Source organism: Chaetodon trifascialis, chromosome 15 (genome assembly GCF_039877785.1).
Source record: "Chaetodon trifascialis isolate fChaTrf1 chromosome 15, fChaTrf1.hap1, whole genome shotgun sequence".
Classification (NCBI taxonomy): domain Eukaryota; kingdom Metazoa; phylum Chordata; class Actinopteri; order Chaetodontiformes; family Chaetodontidae; genus Chaetodon; species Chaetodon trifascialis.
Window position 1 is genome coordinate 1,291,349 of NC_092070.1, and position 21,148 is coordinate 1,312,496.

Genomic DNA, 21,148 nt, shown 5'->3' on the forward strand with positions numbered 1-21,148 from the left:
TCATGGATTGGCCCTGCAGATTAGCCCCTGCTGTGGAGATACACCAGCAAAACAATGCCCAAAGTTTAGAAATCTGGTCCTAAATTCCCATTGATAAAACAGGCAGAGCAATAACACCTAGAACTGGGCATTTAGAGTGTTCTTGTTTACATGTGGAATTAGGGCACACCATCACTGATGATATTTCATAAGAACACAGATTCAGCAAGGCCAAGGAAATGCTGAGGCTGAGGCCATATTCTGTTGAAAATGAATTTGAATCAATTCAAAAGGTAATTCAGTTTAATATTAGTTCATTTTTACTCATCACCAAATCACAACAAAAGTTATCTCATGACATTTTTTATATTGAGCAGCTCAAGACCACGCTCTTAAATTAATAACAGAGACCCAGATATTCCCCCATGAGCAAAGGAAAAAAAATCCTTTTTTAATGAGATGTTTTAACTATTAACATTCATATGAAGGTGCATGACAGATAATTCGTCGTCATTAATCTGTGTGGATACATAGTAACAGTGTCATTGACAGGTGTACTCCTGGGAGGATGTGGGGATCGATCAATACGTTTCCGTCCTGCGCTGGTTTTCAAGGAGTACCATGTTCACATCTTCCTCAACATCTTCAGTGATGTGTTGGCCCTGCACAAATAAATCCTGATCTCGAAGGAACCTGACTGACACTAATTGAGCCTGAGTTAATTCGGAATGAAGGGAGGGAAACTCCAGAGAGTCCATGTCATGATAAGAACAATTCATACAATAACTCATACAGATATCCCTTATAATCTCTGTGTCCAGATCTAGGGCCTGTTGAGTTTAACACTGAAGACTTCCTTAGCTAGAAATGATAACGATGATGTACTTTTGTTTCCATTAAGATGTAGATGATGATGATCAGGTGCAGGGGATACTGCCGTAGTAATTGAGAATTTCAATTTCAATTTCACAGAATGCTCATGTTATTCTAAAATAAATTGAAATGACTCAAACCTCCAGAATCTTTCCCATCTTAATTCTTGTTCTTCTTATGACAGATTGTCCATCATGTCAGAAAATCTAGCATCGTCAGTTTCACACCCTTTACTACCTGAGATTCAGAGGTCTAGCTTGTATGCTTGTTTTAAGACGGCAGGCAGAATTCTGTGTCAGTGATGACTCTATGTAGGAACAATAAAGCTAAAATGCCTGCCTGCATGTCACTTAATGCTGTCCATTAGAAATGTCTTAATGATTCTTACTGTTGTGTTGCTCTTAATAGGAATGACTTCTTAGCTTGAAATGTTGTAGCCCAGAAAAATGTGAATGGACCACAAAATTGTCATTATTTTTTCAGTTCCTGCATGTCACTTCAATGTGCTAATATTTTTGTTACTGCCTGAGAGCAGCTGTTGGTAACCTCACTTGAACAAAGATTCTGAACACATTCACCTTACTCTTGGACAAGAGCTTCATAACAGTAGCCATATTTATTTTCTGTCTTACTTGGTTATGATTTCAAATGTAACACTCCTCATTTGTGACAATACAGAAAGAGTGTCAGTAAATTAAGCATAGAGTAAAACTGACCATTTTCAGTTTGCTTCAAGCTGTTTCTGAGATTTTGAACTTTGTCATAAAGACAAACACGGAGTACCCTATGAACATACTTAAACAAAGCACAAACATCCAAATTGCTACAAATTGTAAAACGTTTCAAATGTGAAAACACAAATATTATGGACTTGTGCTTTTACTTCAAGCAGCTAACTTTTGTCCTCCTTTTTTAGTTATTGAGGTAGTTATCTTACAAATGTAGCTTACTTGCCAAAGTTTCTGCATTACATCAGCTACAATAAATTATGTCTAATCGAATAAGATTAAGTTAGAGTAATTGTAAATGTAATGCTTTTTTAAAATTAGCTTTGAATATAGTGATACTCTGATTTGTACTCAGGGATTATTGGAAGATGTGTTAGGAGGCAATAATTTATGTAGTGCTAAATCAAAGACAGCTGGACTTTAGATTCTCAAAAAAATGTTCCTGTCACACGTGGTCACAGGCATTGAACCTCTGAGGGATCATTCACACAAATGTGATATACCATGACCAGGATTACTGAGAATCTTCATATATATATAAGTGGTTGTTAGTAACAGGTAACCAATCAATGTCATTACAAGCCCTGTTTGGAAGTATCAAATCCACTTCACTTCAGACTCCACTTTGAAAACACTTCCAATAAAACATAAATCTCACCTTTGTGTTGCTTTTCTAAATTACCGTTTCGAGTGTATGGTCTTCATAGTGGGCCAAGCTGTTACGGGCTCATAGGTGCCCCAGAGGGCAGAAAAAACTCACTGGTGCAAAAAGTGACGCAAATGTGAGGTTTATGCTATTGGAAGTGTTTTCAAACTTTTTTTTTTTTTAACAAGAGAAAATACTTCAAGGATGAAGATTAACTGGCTGATGTAGGAAATGGTCATCTTGTTAACTTCCTCACCTCTGATAACCAGCAGCATGTCAGTGTTTTCCTGAGCTTTTCTATGGGAACCATCGAAGAGTGTCTCCCATGCAGTCGACAAGACAGACCCAAACAGGGTTAGCTCGCAACTGTTGCCAAGTTGCTGAACTTGAACTTTAAGCACAGGTCAGTCGAACTGGTTGGTCTATAAACACATCAGGTCATGGTTAATGAAAATATGGAAACAGCTTGACAGCACAAATTTTATAAATACTTGTGGAATTGCCATTTTTATTGGTAAATCTGCTTAAGCTGATGCTCTGCTGTAGAACACTTCAGACCATCAGTGTCTGTGAATGTTCCATGCAGCTTTTCGGCAAGTGTTGGGAATGTGTAGCAGTTCGTAGAAAGTGTTACCGTGGTCATTTCTTTCTTATTATACAATCTAATATACAACAATCTAATATATGTTTTTTCAATTAAGAAATTAATTTAATACATTTATGATATGAAGGTATGATATCCAGTAAGCCTAATGGGAAGTCATTGTTATACATAGTTCACAGGGTCAGTTTGACTTACCCTTAGACATAAACATATATTTTAAGTAAGTCAGTAGGGTTTGGTTGCAATACTATGGTGATGATGACAACAGTGCCTGTCTCTTTGTTTTCAGTCAGTATCATTGAAGATAAATGATTATTGATGTAATTGTTTTAGATGACTCTGTTGTTGTCAATAAAACATTCAGTCCATGTACTGTGCTAAATAACTGCAATTTTGTAGAGTTCCTATTTCTTGAGCGTGAAAGCTCATTTTTTGATTGTGGGAACAGTAATTTGACAAAAATAAATGCATTAATAGTCTTAAATTCTACTTGCTAGCTAGAGTTTTCAATGACATAGCATAAGTAATATAGTTGAGCAATCAAATCGTCTTTGTAATCTGTATATGTAATATGTGACAAATTATGTACAGTAGATTTTCAAAAGTGTGCGACTTTGAGGAGAAGGGGGCAAATGGTCTAAAGCAGTGACAGTAAGGCGGGCAACGATCCAGCTGTGGGAGCTGAGACAGCACTCAGCAGTGTTGGAAAGAGAGGGCAGCAGGTTGAAAGTGAGGTCTGCAGCAGCAGCCATTTGTTATCAAGGTGTCAGGATCACTACTGCAAAAGAATATGACTTGGATGTGAATATTAATATATTAATATATGTGTTGTGTGAAAATGGTCATTAAAATATTTTTTTAGAATCCTGCTGACTCTGGTTTATTATTAAGGAACTAATTGTGAACTCCCAGTAAAACTCAATGGGCATTTGTCATAATCATGATGTATGATGTGATGATGTGTATCACTTGAGGGGGCACAAAAAGTAACTAATGACTAAGTAATTAGTAATTAATGAGTCATTACTAGTTTGTGCAACTCAGCTGCTGGTTCAGAGTAAATCAGGAACCACTCACAAAGAAAGTGGTCAGTGTGTTGATTCACAGGTTTTTATGAACTAATCATTATCTAATTATTTCTAAACATAGTGTCTCCCTGTCTGTTTTTTTGTTCTCATCTGTTATCATCAGTGTTGATGGAGATTCAGTCGAAAACCTCCATTCAAACCCAAGTAAATGTTCATGAAATAACTCATTATGAGATGCTTCATTGACATATGCATTAAATACAACAAGTGCATTTCCATACAATGAAAAACTTGTGCCCTAGCTGCTTTCCAATCAGTATGTATGAAGAATACATAGCATACAGTCAATATCATAAAGGGTTATACACATAATGTACATATTTGCTGAGGTGTGTGTGCTGCCTGTGGACAAAGTTCATCTTTTAGAAGTATTTGGAAGTGTACCAATTGAATAGTGTCCCCATTAAAAAATGCAAAAGAATGTGTTGTAGTTCTTCACTTAAAACCTCTACTGGAATTTTTTTTAGAAATGACAGATCTGTAAGATAAAGTGCTGCCAGCAATTTCAGTGACACCCATCCCCCCCCCCCCCCCCCCCCCCAAAAAAAAAATAAAAAAAATAAAAATAAAAATAAAAATAAAAAAATTATAATTTTGTACAGACAGGGGCAACTTGACAGGGGAAACCCCAGTGTGTGTGCCGCTTGTGAAACTGATGGTTCCTGTCCAAACATTGTCATCCTAGACTGATAACAAGAGTCTTAAATCAAAGTAAATTGTTAATTGTTTCTTGGTATGACAGAAAGAATATATCCAAAATAAAAAAAAATCAATCTGTGCTTATCACACAGCCCCTGAGCTAGTCATATATTCTCCTTACATGCTTTGATAACAAAAAGTGTCTTAAAGAAAAGTAAGTTAATTTTTCTTGATATAATAAAAACAAAATCTTGAAATGTAAAAAATCATTATGCACTAATCACACAGCACCAGAGCTAAACAAATTTTCTCCTTACATGCTCTATCCCACATTCACACAGTCTAAATCTACATCGCTGGCACCCATGGGGAAGAGAAAAATATGTATGTGTTCATAAATCACTTTGCAATGCATAGGAGTTGCTGGACAGTATAGCCTCCATTTCTGCTCGAAGATCAGGGTAGCTGTTGTAAGTTGATGGCAGCTCCACAGTTGGGCCACAAGTATGGGCAATTGGACGCCGCACTAGCCCTTCCAAAGAGGTGAATGTGACTTGAATTTCTTTCACACAGATGACATCAGACCCAGTCAGAAATCTCATCAGCTTCCGGAGACCTATTTCATCCAACCCCCTTTTGTACTGATGTAAAAATCGCAAAACTCTGGTTCTCTGCTGAATTAGCTGGAGAAGATGTTATCATCTTAATCACCTTCTGTTTTGTTGGTTTAATGTCCTCATACAGCTTCTACATTTCCTCTACACTTGGGAAAAACTTCCTGAGTATTGGTCCTGCAACCTCTGAAATATTATCCAGTGCATATTTTGGGTGCTGCTTGTGGGCGACCTGGACAAACACAGCTCATCACAGCTTATCTTTTGTTGGTACTGTTCTTACTCCCATGCGATCCATCAGATCAAGAAGCTCTTCCTCATCATCACCGACAACAGACTCTTGCAAAGCAGTGGGCAAGAGATCATGCTCAGACTGACGAAGATAGAACATCAGGGAGTCAAACAGTAAATCAGGTGAACCAGAGCGTTCACCAAATATAACTGTTGCTGTAAAGGCTTGTGCCAGCCGATATGGAAAATACCCATGGTCCTTCAGTCCCTTGGCCAATATAACAGACTTCCATTCTTCCTCTTGCCATTTTGGGGATAGCGATGGCACCCTCACATCTGCACCTTCTGCTGCACAGTCAAGGAATTCTGTCCAGAAGGCAGTATACATCCCTCGACATGCCGTCAGCATCTGCCCCCATTTCATCAATGAAGCGATGAGTAGTTCATCATTGCTTCATCCTTGAACTGAGCAATCAGTTCATCTAAGAGAGTCACTCAAGTGAAGTGAAGTGAAGTTTCACTGTCACATGCAAAAGTTCACCGGCAGGACTCGGTGGTCTACAAGAAGCTGTCTCAGCATCAATAGGAGTTGAGGTGCAGGTAGGGATGTTTATTTGTTCCTCTTCTATTGCAAGGATTGGCTCATGTATGAGTGTATCATCAAGATCACCTAAAAACGGCCCACCTGTCAAAGGACCAAAAATGACCGCTGATGTATTACACAGAGATGTAAAATCAATAACTTGTGCTTCCTGGAAGTTAACTATGACGTGGCTGAACTCTTCCCACTTTCCCATCGTTGACTTTTCATTAGGGAACAACATTTTTTTAGCTTGAGACAGATTCTCAGTTTTAGTGGCATTCTTGTTAATATGAAGAACTCTGGTTCCTCCACCACTGCGTTTTCTGACTTGTTTATTGTCATGTATCCACCCTATTTCTATTTTTCTGGTTGTCTTCCAAGCTCTCCTATTACTTTTTAGACGCATATTTGTTGGTTGTACTGTATTCTCCTCCTCCAAATCTTGATCGCTGTCTTTATTGCTGATTGTGCCCACCACCTCTTCTCTGTTTTTCCATACAGAAACGCCTTGTGGCAATCCTGTCACCATAGGCTGGAATGTAAGCAGCCATAGTGGCATCATCTATTTCTCCATCTATCGAGCTGTCAATCTGCAATAAAAACAAAAAGTATGCATCAAACAAGACACAGCTCAATTATCTCCAAGACGATTTACTTCTGTGCTAAATTCCAGGACAACCAATTATAAATGCCAAGTGCAGATAATAACACAATGGACAGTATGAGACAGTACAAAAACAGCTTTTGAAGCTGTGACTTACATGATCCTGCTGCATTTTCTGAATACTCTCCTCAGGAACACCTCTGTTGCGAAGAAATATCCACAGACCATCATCTTGTGGGAGGCCAGATGTGGAGGATATAACCATTGCTGGCACTGCAAAAATTTAGGAAAAAGGCAGAATCTATAAAAATATTTGTTGCACCAACAATTAACATGTTTAAAACTGTCAAGGCCAATTGTATCACAATATTGTCGAATTATATGAAAGCAGAAAATCATTTTGTTTGAAATGGATGTTTCATGTCTTGACTATTGACCTATAAACACTCTGTCAATATGCAATCATTTGAAAGTTGACCTGTCATTAAACATTTGAATACTTTCACTCAAATCACCAACAAAATTGATTTGTGTAGTGTCCTTTTGTGATGAAAACCTTCACTGGTTATTCATAAACAGTAACATCACTCTGATAGTACAGAAGAATAAACTCAGCAGCTTAGACTGGGCTTTTATTATTAGTATTATTGTTATTACTATGATTACTTTTCAAAAAGTCAATAAAATCCAGATTGGTGCTTTGCAACATGCAAAAACGTTTTCAATTTTAAATTGTTTTATTCAACATATGGGCTACACAAATAATTATGTGCATGGACGTTTCATGCAGGATCCTCAGGGTGCATGTATTAAATACATAGGAAATAGCAAAGGAGAGGGAGCCGATAAGCAAACCACAGCAACCTCAGCAACTCAAAACACTTGTCATGGTCCAACAATGGTGTCAATATAGTGACTAGTCTACTGGTAATGTTCTGTTTGTTTACATCTACATGTATGTGCCCCCATGTTAAACAACTTCTATGTTAGTATTATCATGTTATGTCTCTAGAGTGTTGGCGTATACGATTAGCATATAACCTAACATTATGAGGAAGGGCTTGTTTTATTTGTGCCAAGCCAATATAATGAAAGAAAGGCGATTCATTTTTGATAAAAGAAACAATGCCCAGCATGATGGAAACAACTGTTGGCTTAATTAGCTTTAATTAGCTTAATTAAACTGAAATCACGCCCATAGAAATCTTCGTCTGTTCCTCTTTTATATACAGTGTATGGTCTATTCCTTCCCTGCTACATTGAAAATTACCATGAAAAACAGAAAAATAATTACCCCCGAAAAACAGGAAAAAAGATTAGTCAGAAAAACAGGGAAAAAAAATACTCAGAAAAACTGAAATAGTTACCTTGAAAAACAGACCAAAAAAAAAAATTACTCAGAAAAAACGGATTTTTTTTAATTGAAGTGAATGCAATAGGCTTCTGTAAATCTCCCCCCTCCTCCTCCTCTTCCTTCCTTAGCTCTCCAGAGGGTGAGCTGCTTTAATGTGAGTGTCTGCTTGAGAGAGAGAGAGAGAGAGAGAGAGAGAGAGAGAGAGAGAGAGAGAGAGAGAGAGTGAGAGGTGCGCTGTTTGTTTGCACACGGCGACAGACTTTGTGAGAAGCTCCGCTAGCTCGCATGAACTCTGTGAGGAAATTCAAGTAATTTACTGGACGTATAGACGAGAAACTGCAACAAAACTATCGATCACATCACGCTTGTATCGATCCGATACCGATAGGCACCAGTATCGATACTATCGATATTTAGATCGATACGCCCAGCCCTACTACAGACACAGCTACGTTAGCGGAAGAGGTTACTGTTTATTGGTGTTTACTACAGCTCGCAATCCGCTCAATCAGTACTACAGCTGGCCGTTTCATAAACCAAATGCAAGACAAAAAGACAACCAGAGAAGACGGTCTACATGCTTGAGTCAAACTGTTTAAGTAGTCCTTCAGAATTAACTTTTCTAATTACTCTCATACACTCTGATAAACAATAATGTTAAATTCATTCGTGCACCATGTGGCCAGTGGAAGAGTGACCAGTGGTGAGTGGAGTTTCCATGGGAACACAGGGGCCGAGAAACACGTCATGAATATAGTTTCACGTACACTGAGCTGGAAAAACGATGGACGCCAACGCGTCGTGTCACTATCAGCACTGCTTGGAGCTCGCACCGCAACAGGAAACGCATGGTTGAATTTGTGGGAAATAGAAATCTGAGCGAATATTCGTTGTGCGGAAGTGTAATGTGACCATACCGTAATTGTTCCCGATTCCCTTTGCGTGACAACGTGGCGTTTGACAGCCAATAAGAATTTATCGTACAGTACTTTACAACTGCGTCTTACTTGTTATTGGTTACAGCCCATTTTAGGGTATTGGTGATTGGGCAGCTGAAAAAACAAGGCCTGCCTCCTCGACATTGTTAAGGTAGAGTGCCAACGCGGACTGATCTGCTATGCACGCGCGACGAAAGGAGGTGTTGCGAGAAGCTGTGTAGAAAATGGTCAGTTAATTTTCTTTCTTCCCTTTATACAGTTGTTCTGTAGAAAGCAGAAAACAGTTGTTTACAGCGTATATCTTAGTTGCTGAACTTTCAGCAACATGCAGGAAAAAGTCCAAACGTGTGTTTAATGATGGGATTTGTGTAGACTGTGGGGATAACTGAGGGGGAAAAAGTACATGCTCATTCTTTTCACTGTAGCACTATATATGAAATTTAATGACTTGTTATCAATTGTAATGTGAACAAGAGAAAATATTTGTGGATTATATTTAATGATGATAAATGATCGTTCTCCTGTACTATTTTCCCAGTATATTAATATATGATTAAGGATTAAACTAAGGAATTATTTGTGCCGAGTAGGATTTCATAGAGGCTGCATAGGGTCCGTTGAGTCTTGAGAAAATTCTGACAGTTGTCTGTGTTAGTGTTAAGACCAAGCATGTTAATGAAGAAATGCACAAACTATTTCATCTCCTCATTAGACTCAATTAGAGCATGAATTCCCCCAGCTAGTCTGATCAGCTGAACGGCAGGCTCAGGAACAAGCTGGTTTCAACAGTTGTGGCATAGCCCGTAATAGAACTGGCAAACCACACATGGTTAAGCGACTTACTGTCGGGAGGAGACAGTATCCCTTCAGTTTTAGACCTTGACCTCTGGGGGGCGCTGTAAGTTTGGGACCGTGGTCTTTTGTCCAGAACATTTTAATCAACATTGTTTTAGAAAAACGGAGCTGCGAATGCTGTCTGTCTTATGCTCTAGGTGTTTTAAGTTTTGGATCAGTGTACCGCGTTCTTCAGTGTCCTGTCAGTATATTTGTTTGTGTTTTAAATGTTCTTGAATGTGCTGCTGATGTTTGGTGAGCAAAAGAAAAAAAATCACCGTAATGAACAAATTAATTCTCTTCTATTCTGTTATGTTACATTCTCTTATATACAGAGCAATTTTCTCTCTCTCTCTCTCTCTCTCTCTCTCTCTCTGTATTTGTGTGTTTGTGTCACCCCATCATGCTTTCCTCTGTTTTCTCAGTTTCATTTCCTTCTTCAATTGTTTTTGTTTCCATCCCACCTCCAACCAGTCAGTTATGAGGATGCTGCTTCAGTCACTAGCATCCCTCTGCATCCTGGTTGTTGTTGCTTATGCTGTACCTGCTCAGGAGAAGCGCATCCATCACCACGCTGATCTCAGTGATCGCATCCACAATGATGCTCATGACTTCCGGTATGACCATGAGGCCTTCCTGGGCAAGGAGGAGTCCAAGACCTTTGACCAGCTGACCCCAGAGGAGAGCAAAGACAAATTAGCGTAGGTTTTACTGACCTGATTATACTCTTTCTAAACTGTATACTGCTGCAACAAACTGCCTTAACAACAGTAATAAGAAATCACTTGTAACGCTTAAAGGTTTCTGCAGACATTTTTTGCTAGCAGGTTGTATATAGGTCAGAATTTGAGGTTCTAGTTCCAAAAGCGTGGAGGGAGCAGATGATTTTAGTCAACCTTATCTATAACCCTGACATCTGATACTTCCCTACAGAAAAATTGTGGACCGCATTGACACTGACAAGGATGGCTACGTCAGCCATGCAGAGCTGCACTATTGGATCAAACACAGACAGAGGAGGTACATTGAGGAGAATGTGAACAAACACTGGAACGACTACGACAAGAACCAAGATGGCAAGATAGGCTGGGAGGAGTACAAAAACACCACCTACGGCTACTATCTTGGTAATTCTTTGTGTGAAACCTGTGACTCCATTCTAATCTGTTGAACTATTTCTTATTCCCTTTTCCTCCTTCACTGTTTTATTTCTCCTTGTACCATCTCCTTTTGTTTTCTGCCTCCTTCTTTGTGACACAGACTATGATTTTAGTGTGTCCGTCCTGTCAGCCAAACTCAATAAATGAAGCAACTCCGTCCAGGAACTTCCCAAGGAAATGTAAGCAGTATTATTGAAGTATTAGTATTACTGAACCGAGCAGTATTATTGAACCGACAAAATGAACCACTATCCACTCAACAAGTGTTCTTAAATGCAGAAGTAATCAGCCACACCAGCCATAGCTGACAAATGTGAAAAATAACTTTTTACCAATTGCCCTACTTTGTACAAGCATTCAATATATCCATCTTAACCCTCTGTAAACGGCTTATCCTGGTAAGGATGGGTTGGAATCTGTCCTACTGGGTAGAAGGCTGGGCACACCTGGGCATATATACGCATATAGAGTATATACAGATAAATATATTTACACTTAGCGGCATTTGAGAAAAAATATCACATAATTCACATAATCCCACCGTTATCATCAGCAGATGTAACAAGCTCATGCGCTTTGACTTTGATTTTTGGTCGCACATGCATATCCCATTGTCAAGAATGAACTTTCAGCTCAGCTGTGAAAAAAGGTTAGCACACGAATGTCATCTCATGTTCCAGGTATCAGCTGTTCTGGAGCTTTTGTATGATCTTCATCAGCAGGTGGAGTTTGCTCAGTGTTCATGGATTTTCATGCTTGCTTATGCCCACAAAGACCCTTTCAGAGATGTGCCTTTGTTTTGAACGATAATCACCCAGAAATACTTCAGGAAACACTGTCTATGTAGATGACCAGAATACACATAGTGCTGAAAGTAAGTAAGTCTTATTTGAGCTTCCTTTTCAGATGAGGAGTTTGATGACGTTGAAGACAAGGCAACCTATAAATCCATGCTCACGCGGGACGAAAGGCGCTTCAAGACAGCTGACCGAGACGGTGATGGTATTGCCACACGTGAGGAGTTCACAGCCTTCCTTCACCCTGAGGAGTTTGATTACATGAGAGACGTGGTAGTGCAGGTAGAATCTACTCTCTACCATCAGAAACGTTGATAGTATATTTAGCCATGCTAGTGATACGGCTCTGCAATGTCAGTTACTCACTTTTGTCCTGACTATCTCAACATCTACTGGATTGATTATCACTAAATTATTTGTAGACATTAATAGTCCCAGATGATGAATTTTCATCCCTGAAGCCTCTTATTTAATGCTATCATCAGGTCAAAATTGTAATTTGGATAGTGGTTTATGGCCAAATACCTGCAAAACTAATGGCATTTCATCAGCCTCAGCTGTACCTAGTCTTAAGTGCTGTTTCATAAATGTTAGCATGCCAACACACTGAGATTGTGAACATAGTAAACATCAGCATGTTAGCTAACATTTACTATCAGACACTAAAGACTAAGTACAGCTGAGCAGTCAACTACATGCTGTCTGTCTGTCTGAAGCAGCCTGTGGTGTACAGATTGGTAGGATCGGAGGCAACCGGTGGCCACTGCAGCTGTGTATGCCCTGCTGCTACTGATTCAAAATATGGAAGACCGTTGTTCTCAAGTGGCAGCCATCTATACTGTTACATGCAGCAAAATTCATGATATAGTTGTAAACACATTTTCTGTTTCTGTCGTCAGATCAGAATTGAACAAGTATGAAATTGGATTGCATCTTATGTTTTGTCGAGCAGTCATAACTAAGCTGCTGAGCTGTTGATAGCCCTCTACATTGTCAGAGAAAACAGACAAAAATACTAGTCCAGCAACCGCAATGCAAGCAAAACTATTACATATATTTGTACCATTCAATCATTTGGATCTCTTGTACATCAAATTTCTTGGCTCTTGGAGTTATATTTTTCATCTAAGATGTTTTTAGTGTGCAAAAATGACTAAATTCCTAGGGGCAAAAAAACATGCAGCTTTCAAAATTATATTAATTAGAATTTAATATGTGTTGCTGATGTGAACATTAGCAATGTGATGTGTGCTCAGCGTCTCTGCACTGTGAGATTTATAATGCTTGAATTCTGGTAGACATGTTCCATGGTTTACAAACATGAATAAACATTTGAAGTCACTTTAATCTGTTTCCAAGGATTTGCACGAGTTACATAGTCAGCTTACGTTTCTTTGCCCTTTTCTCCCCACAAAAAGCAGCTAATGTTCAGAAACCATTGAAGAGAATTATTTCATCAACATAGTAACTTCTGTTTAGCAGGAATGGACCACTATGACACTTAATTCATTTTCTCATTTAGGAAACTGTGGAAGACATTGATAAGAACGGGGATGGCAAAGTCGACTTAGATGAATACATTGGTAGGTGACTCTTATTTTCTCTCAGACCAACCACCGCCTCCACAGAAGAAAGACAACTGGAGGTGATCCCTCCTAAATATGTGAGTACTGCTGTTGTTCCACAGGTGACATGTTCTCACCAGAGCCTGGGGAGAGTGAGCCAGACTGGGTCCAGACAGAAAGGAAGCATTTCTCAGAGTTCAGAGATGCCAACAAGGTAAACGCAGCCTAGCACACTCAACACGAGATTGTTTCAGTCGCAGGTTAGAATGATAATATGTGGAGCCACCAATTCAGAATAACTGAAGACAAATGCAACAAACAGATCTTTGACTACAACCATTTAAAGCAGCTATAATCTATATTTTTAATAAGAATGTATCATGCCAATGTGAAAACAATTTGACTGTGTGAAAGGGGTTGCTCATTGTGATGAACCTATGGAGAATCGTTACCAGAATCTGCAACTCCCATCAGCCTTACTGAACTTTATAGTGAGTTTCAACTCATTAAGATGTGCAGCACAAACAACTAATATGATTTCAGCCACAGCAGGTAGCTTTTTTCTGAGAAGAATCTCTAATGACCCAGCAGGCAGACACAGCTAGAGCCCAGCTAGTGAACATGAGCCAGATATTTCCTGCAGGAGTTGGTGGAGATCCAGGCAGAGCCCAAAAGCCCAAAGACAGTCAAGTCAAGTCAAGTCAATTTTATTTCTATAGCGCATTTACAGACAGCTGAGCCACGCCAAAGTGCTTCACATGAAAGTGCTTAAAGTGCAATAAACACAGGAATGCAAAAGGAAAAGTGTAAAAAGACATTGACGACAAGAGTTAAAATGGTGATATCAATGTTGTGTTCTGCTGCCCCAATGGCCAAAAAAAAAGTAATTGCAAGTTTAAATGTGCAATCCTGCTATGTAGTATTAAACTTCCATACATTTCCTGTAATGAAACTGGAAATCCTCTGTCATTAGGTCCTTCCTACCTGGTAAATTCCCATATATCAAATTTTACAGCCCCAGGTTGTAAGGTAGGCTTTCTGTTGTAAATGTGTACTCTCCAAGCCCAAGCTGATAACCATAATGACATCACCATGACATAGTCAGCCATAGAAGACATTATACAGACACTATTTTCATAGGTTTAGTGTTACTAATCGCCTAGTAAACTGATCTTGACGTGAAATTAGGATTACTCACACAAAAACAAATTTAAATGCAGAAATACAAATATACTTTCACTGTCAGAACTGAGAAAAGAATCTTAGATTGAGAAAAAGTTACAGCTCTGAAACAAACTGAAACTTCATTCTCCATCAGTTCAGACTCTTTTTTTCCATATGACTGCCTGCAGCAGCAGTGTCAAGTGTTTTCTGTCATGTTAACTGCTGGCAAACATTGTTTAGCAGCTTTTCTTTTCTGCTGTTGTCCTGTGAGTCAGACCTGGAGAAGTTACAATCCTTATTTCTCGGACAGAAATATAGCAGAAGCCCAAGGTTTTATTTATCCACCCATTGATGTTATCATAATGCAAAGGAATCTCTTAAATATTGCGGAATTGACATCAGGAGGTGCACACGGTTTTGCATGTGTGCATTTGCTGCATTTAGGTGTTATAACTAGCCAAAGTTATGATCCATGTTTTCTTTTCTGTGAGCAATGACAGTTTCAATTAGTTCTTCTTTCGCTTTTCAGTGTCCGCATTCTTCTGCTTTCTAGTGTAGAGTTGATTTATTTTTCATATGTCTTAGTGACACCATTGTGCCTGTTCTTACAGTTATTCACTTCCATAGTAATGTTATATGTTATACAGGATGGCTACCTGGATGCTGGTGAGGTGGCCCACTGGATTTTGCCTGGAGAGGTTGATCATGCTGACAATGAAGCCAAACACTTGATCCACGAGACAGACACCAACAAGGTAGACCTGCCACTGCTCAAACTATTACAGATATGGTGTTTTAGATATGCCATAGAAACTGAACAATGCTTCCATATTAACCATTTTCCAATATCACACACTAGAAGTTTTTCAGTTGATTTTCCTCCTGGCAATGATTTAAAAACTATAGCAAACTATAGCAGAGTACTGTAACTGCCAATACATTTAGCAAACTTTATGTGTTAAGAATTTACATTTTCAGTATGTGGCTTCCTGGAAGGCAGTAAATTCATTTAAGTACACATACTTAAAGGATAAGGCTGATTATATTCTATAGTTTTCTTATTGTCATGAGGGGATCTTACTAACAAGAGAGTTGTGTATCTTGTGCATTTTGATGTTATATTTCTGTTATATAGAGCTAAATTGTTGTCCAAAAAACTACAGTCACATATTGTTGGCTTTGAACTTTTCATGGGATTTGTTGACAGTAAGAAAAATAATCAGTCGTATACTATGAGTTATCCTTTAAATAGCAAGCAGTAATGTACTGAAGTAAAACTAGGGCCATACTCACTTCAATTCAATTCAATTCAATTCAATTCAATTCAATTCAATTCAGTTTTATTTGTATAGCGCCAAATCACAACAAAAGTTGTCTCAGGACGCTTTGCATACAGAGCTGGTACAGACCAAGCTCTTTTATCTACAGAGACCCAACAATTCCCTCATGAGCAAGCACTTGGTGACAGTGTAAAAATACATTGACGACAAGAGTTAAAATGGTAATATCAGTGTTGTGTTCTGCTGCCCCAATGGCAAAAAAAAAAAGTAATTGCAAGTTTAAATGTGCAGTCCTGCTATGTAGTATTAAACTTCCATACATTTCCTGTAATGAAACTGGAAATCTTCTGTCGTTAGGTCCTTCCTACCTAGTAAATTCCCATATATCAAATTCTACAGCTGACTCGACTCGACTCTTAAATTCTAATGTGTTGAATATACACCATACATATTATAGTATGTGTACAGTAGTATACATACAGTATAATGTACTGTACACTACACATACCATTGCATTGCAACATAATGTGTAATACAAGTAGGACAGGTCCAGTTATGTAGGCCAAGGTAAGTGAACTGACAGGTAGACTAACAGCCCATCGCTTGTCTGTGCAGTCAAATGTACTGTATTATTTAACCTAGGGGAAATAATTGTGGGTAAATTATTAACAAAACTTCTGTCTGTGTCTTGCTTTCTCTTACACCTGTTTGTCATCACCCCATGTATCCCTTCTTCCTCTTTGTTTCAATCATAAACCAATAAATCTGGATGGAATCTGGTGATCAAACAGGACAAGAAAATTACCAAGAAGGAGATTCTGGCCAACTGGAACATGTTTGTGGGCAGCCAGGCGACCAATTACGGGGAAGATTTAACAAAGAGACACGATGAACTTTGATAGCTGTCAGAACCTGATTTGGGTTTATATTTCACTGCCATGGAGAATTTGGTTACTCTTATTTCAGGTTTGGGCTTGGTCTCCGTAAAGTCATTGAAGTAAGGTTTTCACTGTTTTGGACCTCGCACATGCATATACACACCTTCACATCCACATCCATATGTACATACGTACTAATCCATTGAAATTCAGCATGCACTCACATACTGTGTATGTGAATAGATAATGATGATGATCCTACACAGGGGTGACATGATGACTGATGGGTTGTGTTACTTTGACTTTTGATTTTTGGTGTTTCAATAAAGTCTTGTTTTTTTGTTTTGTTTTTTTACAAGTTTTTAATTTTGCACTAACTGCTCTTACATTATTTTGTTATATGAGTGTAATTTTTATAATAATCATCAATACAGCAGTGTAGCTCTCCACTTGTAAAGGTGGTGTTTTTCTGGTTTCTGGCATATTTCTCACTTGTAAGTTCCTGTCCAACATCAAAAACAAAACAAAGGAAAACAATGACCCAAAAGGTGATTATTATTTACTTGTAGTACAGCATTAATAATCCTTTTATTAACCATATTATTATAGTGCCAAGACGTGTTAAATTAAATTAAATTAAATTAAATTAAATTAAATTAAATTAAATTAAATTAAATTAAATTAAATTAAATTAAATTAAATTAAAGTTTATTGTGAGTTATTTTAGTTTCTGTCTCCATTGCTCAATATGCATGAGTATGCAATTGGGCATAGGTTAGTTCAACTAAAACATGAAGACAACATGGAAGGAACTTTAGACACAAGACTAACTTTAGACACAAAATGCCCACATGTAGACCCCTTTTCACACAAATTTTCATGGCCCTTGGAATGACTCCAAATCACCCTCTCAAAATTTGTTGTAACTTGTAATTTGCTGTATTTCAACCTTGACTTGCTATGTTTATGTAAAGAGATCATGATGGTGATGGTGGAGTCCTTGCAATTTGGCACACCATCATTCAGCACTGTATTTTTAACAGGAAATATGGAAACAAATCTATTTATATACCCTGGCCCCCAGTTTTTCCTTTTCAAGGGCCAGTAATGAAAACTACTACATCTGTTTGTACCATTCAATCATTTGGATCTCTTGTACATCAAATTTCAAGGCTCTTGGAGTCATATTTCTCATCTAAGATGTTTTTATGGTGCAAAAATGACTAAACTCCCAGGGGTAAAAAAAAACAAAAAAAACATGCAGTTTTCAAAATTCTATTAATTAGAATTTAATATGTGCTGCTGATGTGAACATCAGCAACATTATGTGTTCTCAGTGTCTTGGGCGTGTGCTTTGAAGTCATGATGGCAGTTTTTCAAGCAGGCTTGTTCAATGAGATTTTCTGAGGGTTAGGGTCCTTTATAAAAACACTCCTCTGGACAGTAATCTGAGGTAAAACACTGGATCCAAGAGCATCTTAAAAATATAAATACTTTTTTTTTTTAAACTGTCTCTCTTACTATGGCTGAATCAGCCTAATGAAGCAGGCCCCACCTGAAGTCTGTCTTATGACAGTGGCAGGATGCATGAAACATGCATGCAGTATTGTACGTATTCTTGTCAAATCTGAAAACTAGAATTAATACATACATTGACAATAAAACAAACATGCTTGTTAGTTCTTTCAGAAACATTAATACTAGCAAAAATACATCATTCCTTAAATGACAGCATGCTGAAATGCTTTCACTGACATCACAACAGATGACATAGCCTGTAGACAGCAAGTTCTTATGTATATATATCTATATCTATATAGATATATATACACAGTGTTGGGGCTAGTTACTCAAAAAAGTAATTTATTACATATTACTCTCAAAAATAGTAATGCCTTACTTTATTACTCCCTGGAGAATGTAACTAGTTATATTACTAGTTACTTTTTTTTTTTCTTAATTACTCTATAATTGCCTGAGATGCATCAGATGGAGGGAGAACAGACAAAGGAGGAGTGTTCGTTAGGGTCTTTATTACACCAACAACGGACTGGCACTGTGTAGCACAAATAAGTACAAACAACTGTACTTGTGCAATCAAGTACAAACAAGTATTAACTTCCTCAATGTTTAACAAACTCTGGTGCAAACAATCAATCAATTTGATTGTCAATTTATAACAAGTCCAAACATATATTAACTTCCTCAGTGTTTAAAAAAAAACATCTAGTGCAAACAATCAATTTGATTGTCGATTAACAAGTACAGACAAAAAATATTAACTTCCTCAAAAAATATATCCATAAATAAAAAAGACTGGCCTTACCAGCATTGTGTAGAGGAGAGGTAAATTGTTAAAAAGCAAAACACAGTGCAGAGGAGAGGTAGGTTGTTGAAATGAGTTAAAGCAAATACAATAGACTCAAAGTAAATAAATGAAAAATACAGTTGGCATTTACTGTAGTGCATTTTTCTGGTGCAAAATATGAGCTTCTGAATGTGTCAGCTTATTTGTCAAAGTAGTGGTTATACCTCATAAGGAGGAGTCTCTCAAAGCGCTTGTCTCCCAACCTGTTCCTCCTTGGAGTGAGAACAAGGCTTCCCAGGCTGAATAGCCCTCCACTGGAGCACTAGATGCTGGTGCTGTATTGTATTTTAAAGACAAGTTCTTAATTCTGGAGAAGTTGTCTAGGACCCCCATCTCTGACCCAGACTTCAGATACTCCATCACCTCCCTGTCAGGACCAAAAGATCCTGAATCCTGCTCTTACTCAAACACAAAAAAGTCATCCTCACTACTGCTGGATGCTGGATGCTGGATGCTGAACACAGAAACACAGTACCAGTATACAATTCTTACGCTCTCCAAGAGTCCATTTCAGTGTGAAATTCAGAAGACTGTGATATTGGAAGCATCTGTGATAGTGGAGGGATGTGCAATTATGCATATGAGAGGTTTCTCTCATATCACACAAAGTTACAGTCAGTAAGTCTTAAATACACACTCACAGCCTACCTGCACTATGACATCAGGCAGATTTGCCATCATCCCCCCCATATCTCAGTTATTCGTGCAACTGCATTGTGGAAAGAGTTCCATCTCGTCACTGTAGGCACCATGAGCTTTTTCCACAAAGGCTTTCCACTAGCTCTGCAGCGACTGTAGACTGGCTGGCCTTAGTCCAGAGGGCAGAGCACTTTGCAGTGGCACTTCTGTAAATTTTTTTTGTTTGTCACTGTCAACCATTTTTCAATATCAACAGTTGATATCAGATTAAGTGTATGCGAGGCACATCTTAAGCGAGGGGGGAGAGTGAAGTGTCCTGGGTCTTCTTCATCCTCCCCTGATCCCTCGTCCTCTGAATTGGATGCTGCTGCTGCTGCTGCTGCTGCTGCTGCTGCTGCTGGCTTGGGCTCATACTCCCTGAATGTGAGAAGTGAAAGAAGAAGAAAAAAAAAAACTATAATGTGTGGCCTATTCAATTAAAATGTAATCATATCATGTATGTTCTTGATTAATGCAATCAAATTAAACAATTCATTAACTTATACATTTGTAAATAAGTACAAGTAAACTATTATTCAACTGACCTGAAAGCCTTAACAAAATTCGATCCATTGTCTTTGACTTGCTGTGACCTTCTCTGACAGTCAATAAGATGAGTGAACCTGCTCAATTTCAGTGGCCACAATGTCATATGTGTGTCGTCCTTTGATTCTTTTGAAGGCAAGGGCTGCTTTTTCACGATGGAAGTTGCTTGGATCAATCCAATGGGCAGTCATGCCTATGTAGCTTTTGTTTTGACGAGTCCAGTTGTCACAAAAACATACTCAGTGCTCTCAAACGTTTTCTTCAGCTCAATTTCCATCATGGCCTGTCGGAAAACGGCTGGTCTCCCCCTGCTATCGGTATTTTGCCGATTATCTTTCGAAAAGACAGCGATTCGACGGTAGAGAGAGGTAACATTCCTTCTACTACGTACGAGGCAACAAGCTTATTTATCTCGGATTTTGATGTTGGTAATACTTTATGTTCAAATTAAAGTTTTTTCTGCTTGCGGGGCTGCTCGTGCATGTCAGCTTGATGTGTCTGTGCTGTCGCTCCAGGTGCTTCTTCAAGTTGAAGGTAGAGTTAAAAGCGGTGGAGAGCAGCTTACCTTCTGTTCTCTGTGTTGTGTGCGTTGTGTGTGCTGAAGGTGCTACTGGCAAATGTAACGCAAGTAACTAGCTCGGGAAAACTAATAATATTACCATTTTCAGACGAGTAATGCCTTACACTACTAGTTACTGAAAAAAGTAATGTTATTTCAGTAACGCGTTACACCCAACACTGTATATACACAAACATACATACATACATACATACATACATACATACATACATACATACATACATACATACATACATACATACATACATACATACATACATACATATATCCCTTGATGTCCTCTGCTCTGTATGTCAGGATGGTCTTCTGACACTGTCTGAGCTGCTTGACAAGATGGACTACATCAAGACCAGCACCATCACTGACTATGGAGGCATGACGGTGTACAGCCATGATGAACTCTGAAAAAAAAAAACT

General features: G+C 38.4%; 2 protein-coding genes across 6 annotated transcripts in view; both read left to right on the forward strand.

Moving 5' to 3' along the window:
* Nucleotides 1-3,694, forward strand: part of abat (4-aminobutyrate aminotransferase) — a 104,903-nt gene extending 101,209 nt beyond the window's left edge. For both annotated transcript variants that reach the window (XM_070980232.1, XM_070980234.1), the window contains one exon: nucleotides 532-3,694. In XM_070980232.1, coding sequence (XP_070836333.1) covers nucleotides 532-653 — 122 coding nt within the window. In that variant the 3' untranslated portion in view covers nucleotides 654-3,694. The remainder of the gene's footprint in view (nucleotides 1-531) is intronic.
* A 4,958-nt stretch (nucleotides 3,695-8,652) lies between these two features.
* Nucleotides 8,653-21,144, forward strand: rcn3 (reticulocalbin 3, EF-hand calcium binding domain). Of its 4 annotated transcripts, none has more exons than XM_070980242.1 (8): nucleotides 8,653-9,108; nucleotides 10,190-10,416; nucleotides 10,649-10,842; nucleotides 11,782-11,954; nucleotides 13,195-13,255; nucleotides 13,360-13,451; nucleotides 15,049-15,156; nucleotides 21,029-21,144. In XM_070980242.1, exons 1-8 carry the CDS (start codon nucleotides 9,106-9,108, stop codon nucleotides 21,134-21,136), a joined length of 966 nt encoding a protein of 321 aa, XP_070836343.1. In that variant the 5' UTR covers nucleotides 8,653-9,105; the 3' UTR covers nucleotides 21,137-21,144. The 4 variants fall into 4 exon arrangements, with proteins under 4 accessions (XP_070836343.1, XP_070836341.1, XP_070836342.1 ...); XM_070980240.1 differs by lacking the exon at nucleotides 21,029-21,144 and adding an exon at nucleotides 16,473-17,211 and having other exon boundaries at nucleotides 8,656-9,108; nucleotides 10,141-10,416; XM_070980241.1 differs by lacking the exon at nucleotides 21,029-21,144 and adding an exon at nucleotides 16,473-17,070 and having other exon boundaries at nucleotides 8,656-9,108.
* Nucleotides 21,145-21,148: the final 4 nt, after the last annotated feature.

What these genes read in the sequence shown, in the direction of transcription:
- rcn3 (XM_070980242.1), top strand. An exon ending in TGAGAGACGTGGTAGTGCAG is followed by an intron (nt 11,955 to 13,194) that starts GTAGAATCTACT and finishes TTTCTCATTTAG; the next exon opens with GAAACTGTGGAAGACATTGA. An exon ending in AGTTCAGAGATGCCAACAAG is followed by an intron (nt 13,452 to 15,048) that starts GTAAACGCAGCC and finishes TATGTTATACAG; the next exon opens with GATGGCTACCTGGATGCTGG.